The sequence below is a fragment of the Antechinus flavipes genome, chromosome 3, assembly GCF_016432865.1.
Source record: "Antechinus flavipes isolate AdamAnt ecotype Samford, QLD, Australia chromosome 3, AdamAnt_v2, whole genome shotgun sequence".
Classification (NCBI taxonomy): domain Eukaryota; kingdom Metazoa; phylum Chordata; class Mammalia; order Dasyuromorphia; family Dasyuridae; genus Antechinus; species Antechinus flavipes.
This window is the reverse complement of record NC_067400.1, coordinates 417,184,757-417,202,109: the sequence shown is the minus strand read 5'-3', so window position 1 is coordinate 417,202,109 and position 17,353 is coordinate 417,184,757. Positions and strand designations below refer to the sequence as shown.

The 17,353-nt window shown below is 39.0% G+C and overlaps 1 protein-coding gene across 1 annotated transcript in view; it reads right to left on the bottom strand.

The window, feature by feature from the left end:
- The window catches only part of SP3 (Sp3 transcription factor), a 49,781-nt gene extending 34,902 nt beyond the window's left edge, over positions 1-14,879 (bottom strand). The window contains exons 1-4 of the mRNA XM_051991071.1: positions 14,020-14,879; positions 13,240-13,397; positions 12,649-12,762; positions 3,461-4,835 (exon numbers count right to left, since the gene is read on the bottom strand). Coding sequence (XP_051847031.1) covers positions 3,461-4,835; positions 12,649-12,762; positions 13,240-13,397; positions 14,020-14,026 — 1,654 coding nt within the window. The 5' untranslated portion in view covers positions 14,027-14,879. The remainder of the gene's footprint in view (positions 1-3,460; positions 4,836-12,648; positions 12,763-13,239; positions 13,398-14,019) is intronic.
- Positions 14,880-17,353: the final 2,474 nt, after the last annotated feature.

Sequence of the window (17,353 nt, the reverse complement as noted above, 5' to 3'; positions counted from 1 at the left end):
TTTTTTGGTTTGAATGCCTATTCACATAAAAGTATAGATGCACATGCATACTAAGGCATACAACATACTTTCATCATTCCAACTTTTTTTAAAGAAACCACACAAAATTAAGGTACTCCTCTACCATTTTACCTAACAATCTCAAGATTAAAAGGTCCCACACATTGCCTATATCACTAAAAATTCTGTATATTGTCTAATCTTTGTTCCTTTCAGAAGAAGTATTGCATGATGAATTGGTTCTGGCACTAGAAAGACTAGCATTCTAATTCCTATTCTGAAACCAGATAGCTGCCTGACTCTAAGGTATGTATGACCAAGATTCTGAAAATTTTCCCACTTGAGTTGGTATTATAGGATCAGAGAGATTTAGATCTGTTCAAATAGAAGCCCATAAATTTTCATCCTTCATTTGACAGATAAAAAATTTGAAACAAAGAGTTAATATTAAGTAAATTGCCCAAAGTTACTCTGTTCTGTGTCAGAGGCAGGATTAAGTGTCAACTTCAGGTCATCCTAAATCCAAGTACAGTATTTTATCCATTATCTAACTTAGCTTGAGTTTCATCATTCAGGAGAGCTCCTTTTATCAGTGACAACTTAGGTCCAGTCCATATTCTTTTTTATCTGTATTTTGCAACTTTATCTTTCACTTCATCCTTTCAACTTTCCTTTGAAAGAGAAACAAACTCCACTGCATACTCTTTTAATAGCATTTATTGCTATTTTTCTTCAAACTACTGAAGTACTACTATAAAATAATTTCACCTCTCACTCAATTCATATGGTACTTTTACTTTGAAAGTAATTCCAACATATTATCTGACTTTAACTAAAGGCTTTTGGTTCTTATAAATTTAATTATGGAACCAATATAAATTCATAAAGTCAAAAATAAATTCTCCTGAGATGATCACAACTATTTAGCTTCCTATGACAGGCTGAAAGAACTGTTTATATGATAGGCTTAAAGAATATATATTTGAAGTTATCTGTGATTTCTTTAAAAGCTCTCTTTTAACCAGGTACAACTGATATGAAGGTGCTCTGTGTAGAATAATGAATCCTACTCCAAGTTCTTTTGCCACCACAGGGTACCTGATTGTCAAAGGAGCCTTTCCCCCCAAAACAAAATTAATTTAAAATGTAAAGAGTTATGCAGCACTTTAATGGCAGTAAAGCACCACCATTAAGTCAAATTAATATCACCCTAATTCCAAATGACTGAAAACCATCACAAACCAGTATAATATTACAACTATTATAAAGGCTTAAATATAAAAATAGTAGAAGTAATCAAGGCTTATGTAAACATGTAACTTCACAGTAATGCTTTAATGCTCAAAACCATTTGGCAAAAAATTTGTCCAAATGACAAAATAACACTGCTAATGTCTAACTTAGTTTTAAGACTTATTAAAAAAGAATTTCATTTCTAATATTACAACAAAAATTGAGCAACAGACGTGTCAAGAGATTTATCCAAATATGACGCCCACAAGGCAAATTTATAGAAAATGATAGATCATAAAATATTGGAATTGGGACAGTCTTCCCCTTCATTTTGCAGCTGAGAAAATTAAAGCTCAGCTTAGTACTAAGTCATAGAACTTAATATTGACCACTCTCACCTTATGTCAATTTGACTTTATAGTAATTATTCTGAAAGAAATCTGCATTTAAATACTAGCTAACTATATTGTACAATACCGAGTTTCCTTTCTACTCCTGCCATTCTGCTCAATGTTCTAAGGCTCCCACCTTCCCCACCGAAGAAAAAAAAAAAAAAAAAAACCTAAAAAAATAAATAAATAAAACCTAAAACCTCCAAGTGAAAGCAAAAGAAGAGTAGAGGGAATCTGGCTTGAGACTTCCACTAGGGACAAGGAAGGAGTCCTGTGCCTACTCCACTACTTGACCTTGGGTTTGGGTATCTGTCTGCTTTCTGGCTCAGATACTGCACATCTGTCCTCAGCCCTGCTAAATGCTGCTAGCCTTCTTCCATCTATGTCCATGTCCAACTTTCTCCCCTTTACAGGTGCATGCTTCCCTTCCTGTTCCCTTTCATTTCTCCCTTCCCCACTTTCATGGGTAATTTCTCTTTAAGAGTTTTGCAAAACACTCCATTAATATAAAGCAAGAACTGTCTATGACCCATCAGAAGGGGCCTTCTGACCCACTCAGTCCAATATCCTGCCCAAAACATGAATCTCATCTACGTGATCCCTGGGAAAAGATCAATCTCTGCTTGATTCCAGGAATGGAGAACTTTAAACCTAAACAATAGAGTTCATTTTATATTCAGATATTTCTAATGATTATTCATATATTTGCCTCCCAATCTTAGATTTTGACTTAAGAACCCCCTCTCCCCAATAAATCAAATCTCAACAAAGCAGGTACTATCTTTTGCTTCTTTTTGGATCCTGAGTGCCTGTTAACAGTGCGTAGTACACAGTAGACACTTCATGTTTATAATTATTGAATTGAATGTCCCTCTTGAAGCTCTTCAAGTTTGAAACATTCCATTTCTTCAGCAGTTTCTCACATTTTGCATTTATATAACATCCCAACTGCTTCAGACATACTTCAAATTATCAAAATTACTTTTCTTAAAATGGGATCCAGAAACAAATATAATCCTGAAAAGCATACAATGTGACAAGCATAGAATACAATGGTATATTAAATTCTTCCTGTTCAGGGCACTGTACTTTAATACAAGATTTCATTAACTTTTTGATCAGTGATGTATTTATCACCAACTTATGCCAAACTTGTGGCTATTACTAAAAATCCTCTTTTTCCTACATAGCCTATTCTCTAGCCATGTGCCCCCCAAAATAATACTTCCACAATTGTCTTGTTAGCCTAAGTGCATGACATTTATCCCTATTAATTTTACCTTGCCGAATTTAGAAGAAAGAGGTGCATATGGGAAGTGAACAGCTTGCTATGTAGTGACTGGGATAGGGTCAGAACCCAGGTGTCTCTTGACAATCATTCCTGTGTTCTTTCCCAATATCACACAGGTTCCACAGTTATCTCTATGAAAAACAGAGTAATTCATAAAAATACCTAACCCAATTCCAAGGTATCCAACAGAAGTAAAAAGGAAAACAATGAATGCTTGTTAGTCCAGATTAAAGTATGGAGATAGATATAAAGCTGAAAACTGCAAATGCCACTAGTTAACAGTATTTGAAAATTGCACCAGGTAGAAATTTTTTTTTAAAGTTTAAAAAGCAGAAAGCAATCTGGAAATTTATCAATTTTATCAATGTGCAAAAAATTAAATACATCACTTTTTTAAAAATTTTGATAGTATTAAAAATAATTTTTTACATAAATTACAAATCACATGCCTCATCTAAGGCATAACATAGACATACAAGTCTATAATACAAGTACTACAGTTACATTTTTAAATTATTTTGTCCAAGTGTTAAATTATACATACCTGCAGGGCTATCAGCGTTCTCTCCTGAGTGTAGCTGTATGCCAGTAGAATCTATAGAATTTACTGTAACTGTCTGTAGATTTGGCAACTGACCAGTGCTTAGACTAACCGGAGTTGAAGTCAAGGCTCCACCTGCTGCAACTTGACCAAGGGTGAGAGTCTGAACAGGTGTCAAAGTAATTTGTTGGGCAGAAGTATTCTGTATTTGTAAGTTTTGTAAGTTTTGTAAGTTCTGGACCCCCTGCACTTGAAATGTCTGCCAGGTTATCTGTCCAGAAGGGGTCACTGTCTGTGCCTGAATTAAAAAGGTTCCAGGATTCAGCTGCAACTGAAGATTTTGCAAGGCTTGCTGGGATATACTCTGGCCACCCGCTTGCACACCATGGATTGTCTGGGGTGTGAGGCCTTGCACAATCTGGGCTTGACTAGTTGGCTGCTGAGACTCTTGGAGTTGTAGATGTTGTACAATAGGCTGTGCTGTAGAGACCTGAATATTTTGAGTTTGTGTCTCATCAGAGACAGATGACTGGATATAGTTTCCCTGAAGATCAGAAGAGTGTACCTGACTACTAGAAGTGGTCAAGCTATTGGTGTTCTGTGGTAATATACCTGAACTATCTATAGTAACAGGCAACTGTGATGAAGAGGATGTTGGCACAAATAAATCTGTATCAGTATTAGTTTCACTAATTTCAGGAGAAACTCGATCTCCAGTCCTTTCTGAATTATCTGAACTATCCATAGCTTGTCCGGTGTTTATCAAATGTCCATCAGCATTAATGCCTGCAGTCATTGTCTGAGAACTGCTGGAAAGTCCCAAAGAATCTAGATCAACACTATTGATCGGTACAAAGGTAATATTTCCTGGCAAACCAAGAGGCACATTAGCAACTACTTGGGCTTGTCCAGGAAAAGATGAACCACCAATTGTAACTCCCTGAACCTGGACTTGTCCACTCTGTGATAAAATATTCTGAATATTAGAAGATGGTGTTCCAGAAGCAAGTAATGTTTGATTAGAGCCAGGAATGATCTGAATTTGACCACTTTCTTGATTTATATTCCCATTATCTGACGAGCCAGTGAAACCAATTTGGACCTGTTGACCATCTGTTGTCTGAATCTGAGGTATGACTTGATACTGAACGTTGGACACTGTACCATTAGATGAATCTGATCCTGATGCAACTGAAAATATTTGCTGGTTCTGCAAACTTTGAAGGGGAAGGACATATTGCCCACTTGAAGTTACTGTGGCAGTACCTGAAATTTGTACTATATTACCAGCTTCATCCTTTATATTGGTGGATGTTGCAGGCAAAACCTCCCATCTGTTTGGAGTTTCTCCTAGTTGTACAGAAGTCAAGTCACCTGTCTGGACGCAGAAAAAAAAAAAAAAGTTATATGACATATATAATCCAACAATCTATACATATCCTGTAAAATAATTGTAGTAATCCTACCACTTAAGATTAAAAATTAACATAATAGAGTTTATAGTCAATTGTAGCAATGTATGAACTATATTAATTGCTACTGCTTGAGGTATTAAAAAAGCCAAAGTCATGAATTTAATGCTCATAAATAGTACATGAAAAAAAAAGTATCACAAACTGATCTCCCACTGCCAGTCTGTTATCACATGCCACTGATCAAGAGGTGCTATAAAGATAATTCAACACAAACCTATCATCACTACTGGAAAAAATAATTCACAGTCCAAATCTCACTAATAATATCAGTAATGTTGCCTTTTCTCTGCTGATTATTCCCTATTTATTTTAAATATAGCTTGTTTCAACATAGTTTATATGTTGTCTCTCCTTCTCAGACTGAGCTCTTAAAGGATAGGGGCTGCCATTTACCTTTCTTTGTATGCCTAAACTTAATACAGTTTCTAGAACACAGTAGAGATTTAATAAATGCTCATTGACTGACTTCTTCTTTGATAATGTAAAATACATTAAAAATACTACTGCAAATTTATCTTCAATTGCTTAAATTATAAAAATAGGGTCTGTACATTAATGCTATGAATTTCAAATCTGAAGATAAAAGGTCATTTTACATTACCACACTACTGGAGTAGCAATCTTCAAACTAATTGGTCAGATCTGAGGTACAATATAATACAATGAAACAGTCTATAAATTGTGGAGGAGAACGTAAAATACAACTAGAATATTAAGGCTGGGAAATTTTTAAAGAAAAATTAAAAACTAAAACTGTATTCTTGCTACAAAACACACATACACAACACACACAACACACTCACTCTATTTCACCCACCACTCTGCAATACATAGTATAAAATTTCATACTGAATTAGGGAATGCTATTAATGGCATCAAAATTCTATCCCAGGTCCTCAGATCATATTGTGATTCAACTAGTTCTATAAGAATATTAGTACTATGCTATTCTAGAGCAAATTCACACAATTCCTCTATTAGTAATCCATAAAAATGCCCTTTTCTAATGGGTTTTCAAATAAAGGAGTATAAGTGACCTATAGTTACTCCATTTAATTAACGACAAAGGTTACTGCATAGTAGTCACAATTCTTCCCCAAAGGGTTTCCAAAGAAGCCAAGGGAATATGCGGAACATGGATGAAAAGCAGGCTAGAGCAGATTACCAACTATGCATGATACTATGCATATACCAACTATGCATGATAAAAACTAGTGATCTACAACAGCATTACAAAAATCTTAGCTATTGCCCTGTATTTCTTCCCAAAGAATGTCAAAATTTAGAAAGGAATGGCCTAAAACACCACAAAAGATTTGCCCTGAAAACTGGATAGTCAAGTCCTTGAGAAAGAGTACTGGTTAAGAGAACATATACACTAGATAGCTAAACCACTCCCCATACATAATTGTGTCCTCATTTCCCATATCTAAATACTCAGAAAGCCATGTATCTTACAATATCCCATAAAATTAAAATAAGGGAATTCAATTTACATCTCTTCAGTTTTCCTAACCCAAACTAACCACCTGATGACTTTTAGCAGAAAAGTCATAGAAATCATGTTTAAGAACATTTCCTAAAAATCAATTTGATTATCTTTATTGTTGAAATAAAGCCCAAAATTTTATATTTCACCATACCATATTTTTCAATGATCTTTTAAATTAAATTCAAATAAAAAATTATTAAACACTATGCTAAATAATGGAAAAGTATCAAGTTCAGATTAAGACATGGCATCCTTCCTTACATGGTTCTCATACTCTACTGAGGATTATGACACATGAATGTTAAATAAACTATATAAAATAATACAAAAGCCTATCAAATATTTAAATAAGATGCAAACAAAAAATATAAAACTTTAGACAACAATTAAAATAAGTATCAGGCACAACACATTATATCTGATATCTGAATGGCAAATCTTACTTTTCCCCCTTTTCCAAATGCTACAGTAGCAATCCAGGTTTACATTTCAATATCTGTTTTAAATCAACTAAAAGATTATCTAAATCTTTTATCTAAATATACTTATGGAATATTAACTTTCAAGCAAAATGTTCAAAAGTTTACCCTAGCTTACTATTAAAAGAAATGTACTTAAGAATTTATTACAGGAGTCAATATTTCTATTAAAAGCAAGGCAATTTTAAATAGTGATTACGAAATCTTTCCTTTTCTTTTTTTTCCATGGGGGAAATTACTGGACATCCTTTTTGAAGGTTTGCTTTTTGTTTTGTTTTGGGTTTTTTTTTTTACATGTTTACCCACTTCCTATAAACATGGATAGCTAAACGAAACTTATTCCAAGCCAATCTACATAACCTACAATCTTCTAATAAAAAAAGATTTCTTGACAACAAAATCATCATATGGGGGAGAGAATATAATTTTTCCAAGTAAGACAATAAACAAATTCATACAAAGAATGCTAAAAATAAACTGACTTTGGGGAATTATAACTACTATGATGATTAAAATTATAAAAATAACAACTTTAATTTACAGACTTCGGGACCCTGTAGACCACCTACTCCAAACCATGTCTACAGCATAACCAATCAGTAATCATCCAGTTAATTTCCAATGAGATAATTCACTACCCATTACCTCCTCTAAGGAAGTTTATTTCACTTTTGGATAGCTTTAAATCGTTATTAAAGTTTTCTTTACATACAAGCTTAAATTTGCTCCTTATTTCTACCCATTATTACTAGTTCTGCCTTTTAGAACTAAGCAGAACAAAACTTCCCTTAACTTCCCTTCTCCATAGTAGTTTTTCAAGTACTTGAAGATGCCTATTCTGTCCACTTTTACACCCTATCTGTCCCATTCTCAATCGTCTCTTCTATCATACCTAGTTCCTTAAAGAAAAGCACTCATAAGGGACTCATCTTCCTGGATAATGTGTACAAGACACTGTGCTAGCATCGTAAATGAAATAGTACCAGCCCTCAAGTTTACCTTCTATTGGAGAGGATATTGACAGATAGATGGATACACAGATAGACAGACAGTATATAATACATACATACACATACACACACACACACACACACACACACACACACACACACACACAGAGAGAGAGAGAGCATATAGTATATAAATACAAACCACATACAAAATATTTTAAACAAGAAATTCCTTCCTAAAATGTGGCACAATTCTCCAGATATGGTCTGATCAAGAAAGACCACACTCTCATCTTCATTCCGTATTTCCTGAAGCTTTCTCAGCTTCCATTCTATATTATTTACTCATACTGCACTTAAACCTTCACTAAAAGACTCATTTTTTGAAGAGGAAATACTATCTAACCACACCCTCTCAATCTAGTAAAGTTGATTTTTCTGAACCCAATGTAGAATTTTGCATTTACCCCTATTAAATTTAGCTGTTTTAGACTTAGCCTAAAGGAGAAGTATTCTAAATCAAATTAGAATAGAAAAAGAATTGTGAAAATGATAATCTATTAATTTCTTCTGAGGATACTTCACATGGAATCCTCTTGGCATTTCAAAGGAAATATATAGTTTTGTAATCCAAAACAATTTAAAAAGGAATCTTATTAAAAATATAACTCTAAAAGTTAACAATATACACTGATACCTTACCATGTACAGATCATTTAACCTCTACCTACCTCAAAAGCCCTAGAAATTCACTTAAGTCATAGCTTAGGTAAAAACTCAAGTGGATATTGAAGACAATCCAACTGCATTTGAATTGCAAAAGTGAGTTACAAAAAATCCTTGTGTGTGTGATGCTTTATAAACTAAAATAAATACCATAAGAAACAAGCAAAATAAAAAGATATAGGTTCAAGAATTCACAGGCAAAGGAAGAGAGAGTAGTTTTTCAGTTTGCCTTTAAAAGGAAGCATTTTGTGCTCCACAAGGGTAAAATGTACTTGCTGGTCAACCAAAATAATTTTAAAGCCTCAAAGGGGAAAGTTGTCACATTTCCTAGGATAGCTTTTCTGTTAATAAATGATTTTAAGAAATTTTAAATAAAATCTGTATTGGAAGATGCCATTTCTCAAAATTAGTACTTCTGAAACCCCATTAATTCGTAACACCCTAAATGAGGAAGCCATCCTTCCATAATACATACTCAGCTAGCCAACCACCCATTGCTTAAGATAGTCCAGAGGTGGCACCAACGTTAGTTTGGTTGCTATGGCAATTCATTGCAGCTGCATTCTCCAGAGCAACCAAGCATTAAAATATGGGATGGGAGATGGATTTTCTCTCTGCAGACAAGAGAACTCTTAAGACTACTGTAAGTAATTAAGTATTCACAGTACTCCTGGAATATATCTATAGTATCTATCAGGGAATCACTATTTTAACTTCTCTGCCTATTCAAACTGCTTTAGAGAAGTTGCTAAGGAGAGGGAAAAAAGTAGTTGAACTGGAAATGAAAACCTATGTTGGGTCAGCAGGATGTGAAGGAGGAGAGAAATTTTTCATATATTCCAATCAACTACAAATCTTAGAAATCCTTTAAACAATTCTTTGGCTTCTTTCAAGATGAATGCTACTTTGTACATGAAGCCTTCCCAGTTCCTCCAGAAAGATTATCTTCCTTACTCTATATATCTTGTATGTGATATTAATTTAAATGTTGTGTCTATCAGAATGTAAACTCCTCTGGGTCAGTGACTATTTAGATGTTTTTGCTTCTTTGCAGCTAAACCCTTAGCATAGTACCCGGCAGACAATAATAAGCACTTAGTAAATGTTTGTTGATTTACTAGATTCCGAGTAACTGATTATTAATAATTAGAGTATGCAAATGCTTAGTTTAATATAATTTATAATGATTAGATAATAAAATCACCCCCTTTTTAACAGAATAATGCTTGAGTTCTCCTCTTATAAAAACCAATCTAAAAATGTACCATTAGTTTTTACTCAAAAAAGCACTCATTAAGAAATTCTGTGCTTAACAATGAAAATTTAAATTAGAAACCTTTACTTACATGTCATGCAATCTTTCATATTTACCTGTCCATAGTAATGTATGTATATGGAGTACAGTCAATCTTAAAACTAATAACCTCAAATTTCTTGTGTAATTTATGTGAATTAACACTGCTGTAAATAAGTTACCTTTTTCAACTTCCTGATTTACATTCTTAATAAAGGTACCAAAGTAGTACCAAAATAAAGACAAAATTGCACCAGGTTCTTGCTGTAAGTGTCTTTGAGACTTGTCTATGACCTAGATCACATTTACACGGAGCAATGGATTTTGACTGAGACCATGAGCTCTCAGCTCTGCCACTTACCACCTATATGACCTTGGGCAAGTAATTCACCTCCTGCCTGGGTCTAGTTATCACACAGAAAATGAAGGACTTGATTACAGGATTTCCAAGGTGGTCTTCTAGCTCTGCATCTATGATTCTACCAATATTTTTTCTGAACAGAATTTTTGAGTAATTAAACCTTTTGGAGAAGATCCAAGAGACCCAGGTTATACTGAACTTGACAAAGCAGCAGAATCAAAGCTCTACTTAGCCATCTGGCTTTTCAAACGCCTTTTTCCCCCTTCAAAATGTTAAATATTTAACCCAACAAAATTAAATTATGCACATGGGTTTCTAAAGTATACTAATAAGCTATCTATCTTTCATACTGACAAAATTTTAAAGTACTTAGGCAATAAACGTTTATTAAATAAAAAGTACCTTTGACCATGGGACCAAAGTATCTTATTTTTATGAAAAAAAAGTCTGAAATTCATTTAAGTAGAAAAGTATTTTTCCTAAGGCTGATATTCAAACCAGTCTTAAATTTTACTCAAAATAAAAACTTTTTATGCACATGTGCCAAACAAAAATTACTTTTCTTTCTTTTTCATATTCACCTGGCAGGAAATTTGCTAACAGTACATATCAAGGAGCCCAAGGGAAGAGCTGAAAGACTTGAAGCAGAGGAGGTATCAATTTTTTTCCTGACACAAAATCCTTCTACTTGTATGACTGACATACATGTATGTTTACCCAGTCTCCCATCTGTGAAATAATATGAAGCTTGCTAAGTTCCAACTAAAAAAAGATTTGTGTTCTACTTTAAACAGATAAAAATTAAGTAAATAAAAGAGAAATCAACTTCACAATTTTACTTTTACAATAGTCTTCTTTTAGTTGTTGGACCCATTTTTGAGTCATTTGGAGGATGGTAAAACAGAACAAAATTACTGATACTTAGAAATCATCTATCAAGAGACTATCAATATTTAACTTACCACACAACAGCTGTCTTTCAAATCATTTTAAAGGAGAATTTATCTATTATTTTTGTCACAAAAAAAACCTTTAAATTTCACTTTTTGTGCATTAAAATGAATTGTGTTTTTTTAAAGCACAGTCGAATCCTTTGTTTCACTTTAGCAAAGTACTTCAAATCTCTCTAGGGTATAATTTGGCACATCTATAATATAAAAACTATTTAACAATCAGAAATCTTAAATTGAACTTGATAATCTACAGAGGTCCCTTAAATATAGCAAGTATTTATTGACAAAATGGATAATCAAAATATCTTAAAAATACGAATAGGCTTGTTACCACAATCACTATAACCAAAGAATGTTGGTTGATACCAGAACTGTAATGAGTAGGATATACTGAAGTTACTAAAGTAGCAACATTCGTTGATCCTAAGGTTTTTATGTAATTCAAATACTATTTGCCTCAAGTTCAAAACTCAAGTGTTCTAAAAGTTGTTTCCAGGTAATTTGCAATGGACCTTCATTCTAAACTTACCAGTTTTCAGTCTACCCTCACCCCCCACCCTAATGAGTCCCAAAATACTATGAAAACATCACAATAGTCCAATCAAATCTGTCAAACTGGCAGTCCTAATTATCCTAAACAATGATCAATGCAGCGCCAGGTTTGGACATGTGATTTGTTTTGGCAGACAAAATCATAGGCACAGATTAACATGCACAAAAGTAAAAATTCTTAAATATAATACTTGATTTTTATTGTTGCTGTTTACATTAAATCTCTAAAGACAAATAAATCCTCTTAGTATGTTGATGTTTAAATTTCATCATTCCTTCACACGTGAATGTTCCATTTATGTTGCAGGTATGCAAATGGTAGAATCGAACAATGTGCTTGATCACCAAATAGCAAGCATTTCTTCTACAGAGCAAAACAAGTCTAAACGTTCACAAAGAGGAAGCCTTAACTTTGTCTACGATTTAAAAATCAAGACTGTGAAATCGACTAGCCCTCCAGCAGGAAAAGCCCTAAACGCAAAAAAGCCAGGGAACAACAAAGACTCCGCTCTGTGGAGGCTACTTTGGCCGACAAATGCATCAGCACACAGCGCTGGGCTATGGAGTTTGCAGCACTGCGAGGAACTGCTCCAACATCCATTTTGGAGTGAGTCCTCTTCCCCACCCGCCTTTCCAGGCTTCATTTTGTGGAGCATTCCCAGCGAGGTGCTGCAGTGACAATGGAGGGGGAAGCCCAGGCTGGTTCCTGATTTAAGCAGAGAGAGGAGGAAAAGGAAACAAAACGGCTCCCTTCCCTACCTTCCCCAGCTCCCTAGTTCAGGACGAAAACGCGGGGCCGGCGAGCAGGCCGGGGCGGGGGCGGGGGGGGGTCCCCGGGTAGGCCGGGGCGGGGAGGGGGGAGGCGGGCTGGGGGAGGGGGAGGGGCAGGGCCGAGCGCGCCCGACTTACCGCCCCGGCGGGGTGATTCCCGGCGGCGGCCGGCTCCTCCTCGTCGTCGGGCAATGGCGGCCCTATCTTGCTGCAGGTAGCGGCCAGTAGAGCGAGCGGTGACGGCTGAGTGTCCTACCCCCAATGGGCGGGTTCAGAAAGGAGAAAGGAGGGGAGGGGGTGGCGGTTACAGCCGAGCGCGGCTCACACAGGAAGTGCGACTCCTTCCCTCCAGCGGCCGCCCGCCCTCTCGCTCTCGCTCTCGCTCTCGGCGCGCACACACACCCCACCAGCTGCGAGCTGCGCGCCCAGGCCTCTACCTTCCGCCCGCCCGGAACCCCCCGGGAGGGCACCGCGGGGAGGGGGAGGGGAGAGCGAGGGAAGGCGCGGGAGGGGGGGCGGAGGGAAAGCGCGGGAGGGGGCCTGGGCGCGTCGGCGCCTCGGGCGGGCCAGCTCCTCGGGGGCGGGGGCGGGGGCACAGGAGGGAGAAAGGGAGGGAGGGAGGAGGAGAAGAAAGGAGGGAGGGAGAAAGGAGGGGAGGGGAGAGGCGAGGGGAGGAGAAAAGAGTGCGAGGGGGAGTTTGGGTATGGGCCGGAGGAGCTCCTTCCTTACCTGGGCCGCCGCCGCCGCCGCCGCCGCTGCCGCCGCGCCATTTCCGTGCTGCAGATACTCGCCATGGCCGCCGCCGCCGCCGCCGCCGCTGCCGCCGCCGCCGCCACTGTCCACGTCTAAGGCAGCCATTTCCTCTTGTTTCACAGGCTTTTCGGGAGCTGTAGGCGCCGCGGGGGGGGGAGGAGGGAAGGGGGAGGGGGAGGAAGGGGGAGGGGGCCGGGCGGTGAGAGCTAGAAATTACTATAGTAAGCCCAGACTGAAAATCTTTCCCCTCCCCCTCTTTCTCCCCCATTCCCCCCCACCCCGTGCTAGTGGCTCGCTCCCTCCTTCCTTCCCTCCCTCCTCCCCTTCCCCCCGCCCGCCTCGGCTGCCTGTAACCCTCCTCCTCCTCCTCCTCCTCTTTTCCTCCTCCTCCTCCCCGCGCTGCCCCTGCCCCCTCTCCTCTCCTCTCCTCCCCTTTCCCTCCTCGCCGCTCTCACTCGCGCTCTCTCCTCTCTCACGGTCGGTCACCCACACGCACACCGGAGGTTTGCGCTCCCAGCGGGACTCGGGGCCCAGGCTTGGGACGGCGCTTCGGGGGTTGGGGTGACACGGGATTCTTAGAGCAGACGGTGGCCGGGGAAAGGAGAAAGCAGAGAGGGAGGCTGTGCCCTCCCCCCCTGCCCCGCACACACTCACACTTCCCAGCTTCACACACACACTCGGAGGCGGCGGCGGCGGCGGCGGCCCCGGGGTGGTTGGGACTGGCAGCGGGGAGTGCGCTCACTCTGCTTTACGTACCGGTCATAGTGTGTTTAGGGCACCTCAGGCGGGACTCCCCGCCGCCTTACACATGGTGAGGAGCGGAGGCGGCGGCGGCGGGAGAGGATGCGGGAAGCGGCGGCGGACACGGCCGGAGCGGTCCGGGGGATTTTTTTTCCTATTTTGATTGACTGTGCGGGAAACACAAAAGGTGGAGCCTCTAGCCCGAAAGGGGGGAAGAGGGTGACAGCCCGCCCGGAAATCCCGCCCCTCTTCTCCCCGTTCATTCGCCACTACGCTCCCCGCCGGTCATTCTCATTGGCTGGGGAGCCCGTCACTCGTTCGCCCGGGCGCTTCACTTCCTGTTTGCCCCCCGGGTGGAAGGGGAGAGACAATGAGCGACCGCGGCGGCGTCGGTTCCCGAGCGCGGCTTCTGCTCGCCCGTTACCCCGCTGTGCCCGCCTCGCTTGCCGGCTGCTGTTCCCCAGTCCGAGGTCCAGGCCTCTCCCGCCTCGCTGACGCTCGGAGCCAGCCGTGCAGGCCCCGCCAGGCGCCAGCGTTAGGGAGGAGGGCTGAGCTGAAGAGGAAATCCGTCCCCTGTGGCTTCGGCTCCCGCTCGGCGATTCCTCCATCCTGGCGGTGGCTGGATCTCCCCTGGGCCTCGCACAGCCCAAGACCCCGCAGCTCCTCTGCCAAGAGGCAGTGGCTGAGCCCCGGGGCGGCTACTGCCGCCGTCGTCTCCGCTGCTGCTGCTGAGCAAACCAGACCCGCCCCACGAGCCCGGGGGGAGGGCGCTGGTATTGGGGGAGACACCCCCTCCGAGGCTGGAGGAGGATTTCCTCGCTCTCCTCGCCCTCGCTCGCTCTTGCTCTCCTTTTCTGTACAAGCCACCGGTTTCTCATCCTTTTCTGGCTTTGCCGCCTCTTATCGGAGACAAGGATGGAAACAAAAAGAATGTCCAGTGTGCACACATAAAAATGTGAAGTTTCTTCTGCTCAACCAAAACATGAAAAACACTTAATTTATATATAATTATATATTCACAAGTATATATTTGCACACATAAGTCTCCACCTATGTCTGCCCATATATACTGTATGTCATAAGTGAAGTAGAATTCTGGAGTCGAAGCATTTTTTATTTTTCATGAAGTTGCATTTTCCCAAGCTGCTTAATCCCCCTTGGTGCTGAGCCAAATGCTTTTTTTAAAAAATAAGCATTTCCAACAGAAGGTTTTTAAGGTAACATAGTAAAAGGATTTTCTTTTTTGGAGCGTTTTCATTTATTTCATTTGGGCCAGTTTTAGATTACTTGAGTTCTTTGGACCTTATTCAGTCACCCCAGAGGGGAAAAACATACTTGACCTGTTTGCCAATTGGAAGAACTATCTGCCTACAAGTTATAAATTTGGTTGCCAAAAAAGCAGTAAAGAGGAAGAGGTGAAAATGCTATCCATAACGCTCCCATATATATATTTTAAAGCAAGCTATCTTGCTTCAATTCTCAAATTCTAATAGAAAACTTTCCTGGATTGTAAAACCCCTGAACCACTAGCACTGGACTAGGTAATCTCTGACTAACAATAATTTGCCTGGTGAAACAGCTCTCATTTTGCATCTCATTGCTGAAGCACCTGTCTAGTAAGGATTGTCTTTTTAACTTAGCCTTTTGGTTGCATTAAGCCTGGAACTGACAGGAATCTGGTTTACATATCTAAAAACCATGAACACACAGAAATGATGTCTTGAAATGACATCCTTTGAGTTCCTGAGTGGAATTATTCATTACAAATGGTTATCTCCTTTGGTTTATTTTCATGTAGTGGAAGCTAAAGATATTGAACACAAATGGTACATAAAGACTTTATTCCTTCAATTATTTGATATTCTTCCCAGAAATTATTTTGTATGTATATAACTTTATATAAGCTATTCCTTTTCTCTTCCCACCAAATAGAATATAAACTTGAAAGACAGACTGGTTTTGTTTTGGTTTTTTTGTAGAATTTGCTTGGCATGTGATAGACAATTTATGCTTGTTGAACTGAATTCAACATTTCCATGCAATTTCTCTAATGCAACTCAAACAGCTGACCTCATTGTTCTGCTTACAGTATGGGTCCAAGATGTTTTTATTGATGGACTAAGTCAATCAGTATAACTAACTAAAGTAGTCTAGTACCTGGTGTCAGGAAAGCTAGACTTTAAAATACTGCCTCAAACATTGCCTGCGGCAAGTTACTTGACCCCTCCCAGCCTCAGTTTCCTCATCTGTAAAAATGAGGATATTGGACTTGAATATCCCCATATTCTCTTCCTACTCTTGATTTGTGATCCTTTATTTTCATATCATCTGACCTTATGCCATTCTTTGAAAAGAAAATATATCTTCATCTTTCTTGGAAATCAAGATAATTGATCTAAGGAGAGGAAATGGCTTTTTCTTAAGTTTAGACAAATCTTAGCAAGGAGTTTAAACAAAACTATTTTGATTTCTTAATGTCAGTTTGTCGATGACAATTGCTACAGTACATAAGAAATCGAGTTGCAGTTAATATTAAGGGATGCCCTGTGCTAGCTACTGTTAAGAGTTGCAGAGATAAGACCCATGGTTGCTCTTTTTTAATCCTCTGGACTTGGCAGTGCTAACATAATCATCTTTTTCCTCTATAGAAAGCCACTAGATGATGGTGTCAAACTATCCAAGATAACCCATTTCTCTATATGCTAATAGCTAGAGCCTTGGTTGTCTTTTTAGACTCTTGCTTATTTCTTCTACCCCCATGGCCTCAATTATCACTTCAATTCATATGACTCCTAAATCCATATCTCTACCCACCAAGTCTCCTCAGAACTTCAGTTACATATTTCTATCTGTTGCTTGGATAGCTCTGTGTGAAAGAGACCTGCTAATACTTTAGACTTGTCTAAAACAAATTATCTCCCTCACAATCGCTTCCTCCCCCTGATTATTTCTCCTCATGACATCATGATCTCACCCAAGCCTTAATTCCACCTTTATCCTAAATATCTAATTGTCAGGAATTATTGATTCTATTTCCACTACTTGTCTTACATGTATAAAATGCTCTCAAGTCTCACTAGAACCAGTACCATTCAAGTCTTCATCCTTTTTTGCATAGACTAGACTCATTAACTCTGATAGCATTACTTATAGAATAAGTAATACTACATAATTTAACAATGATGTACTGGTTTTGTTACTACTTTGTTTCATGTATATTCTGCTTTTTTTCTTCCCACTATATTGTAAAATCATTTAAAAGCAGATAATGTGCAACATGCATTTTTTTTTTTCAATTTCAATATTCACTAAAATACAGGTTTTGGATAAGATATAAATCTTGAGTTTA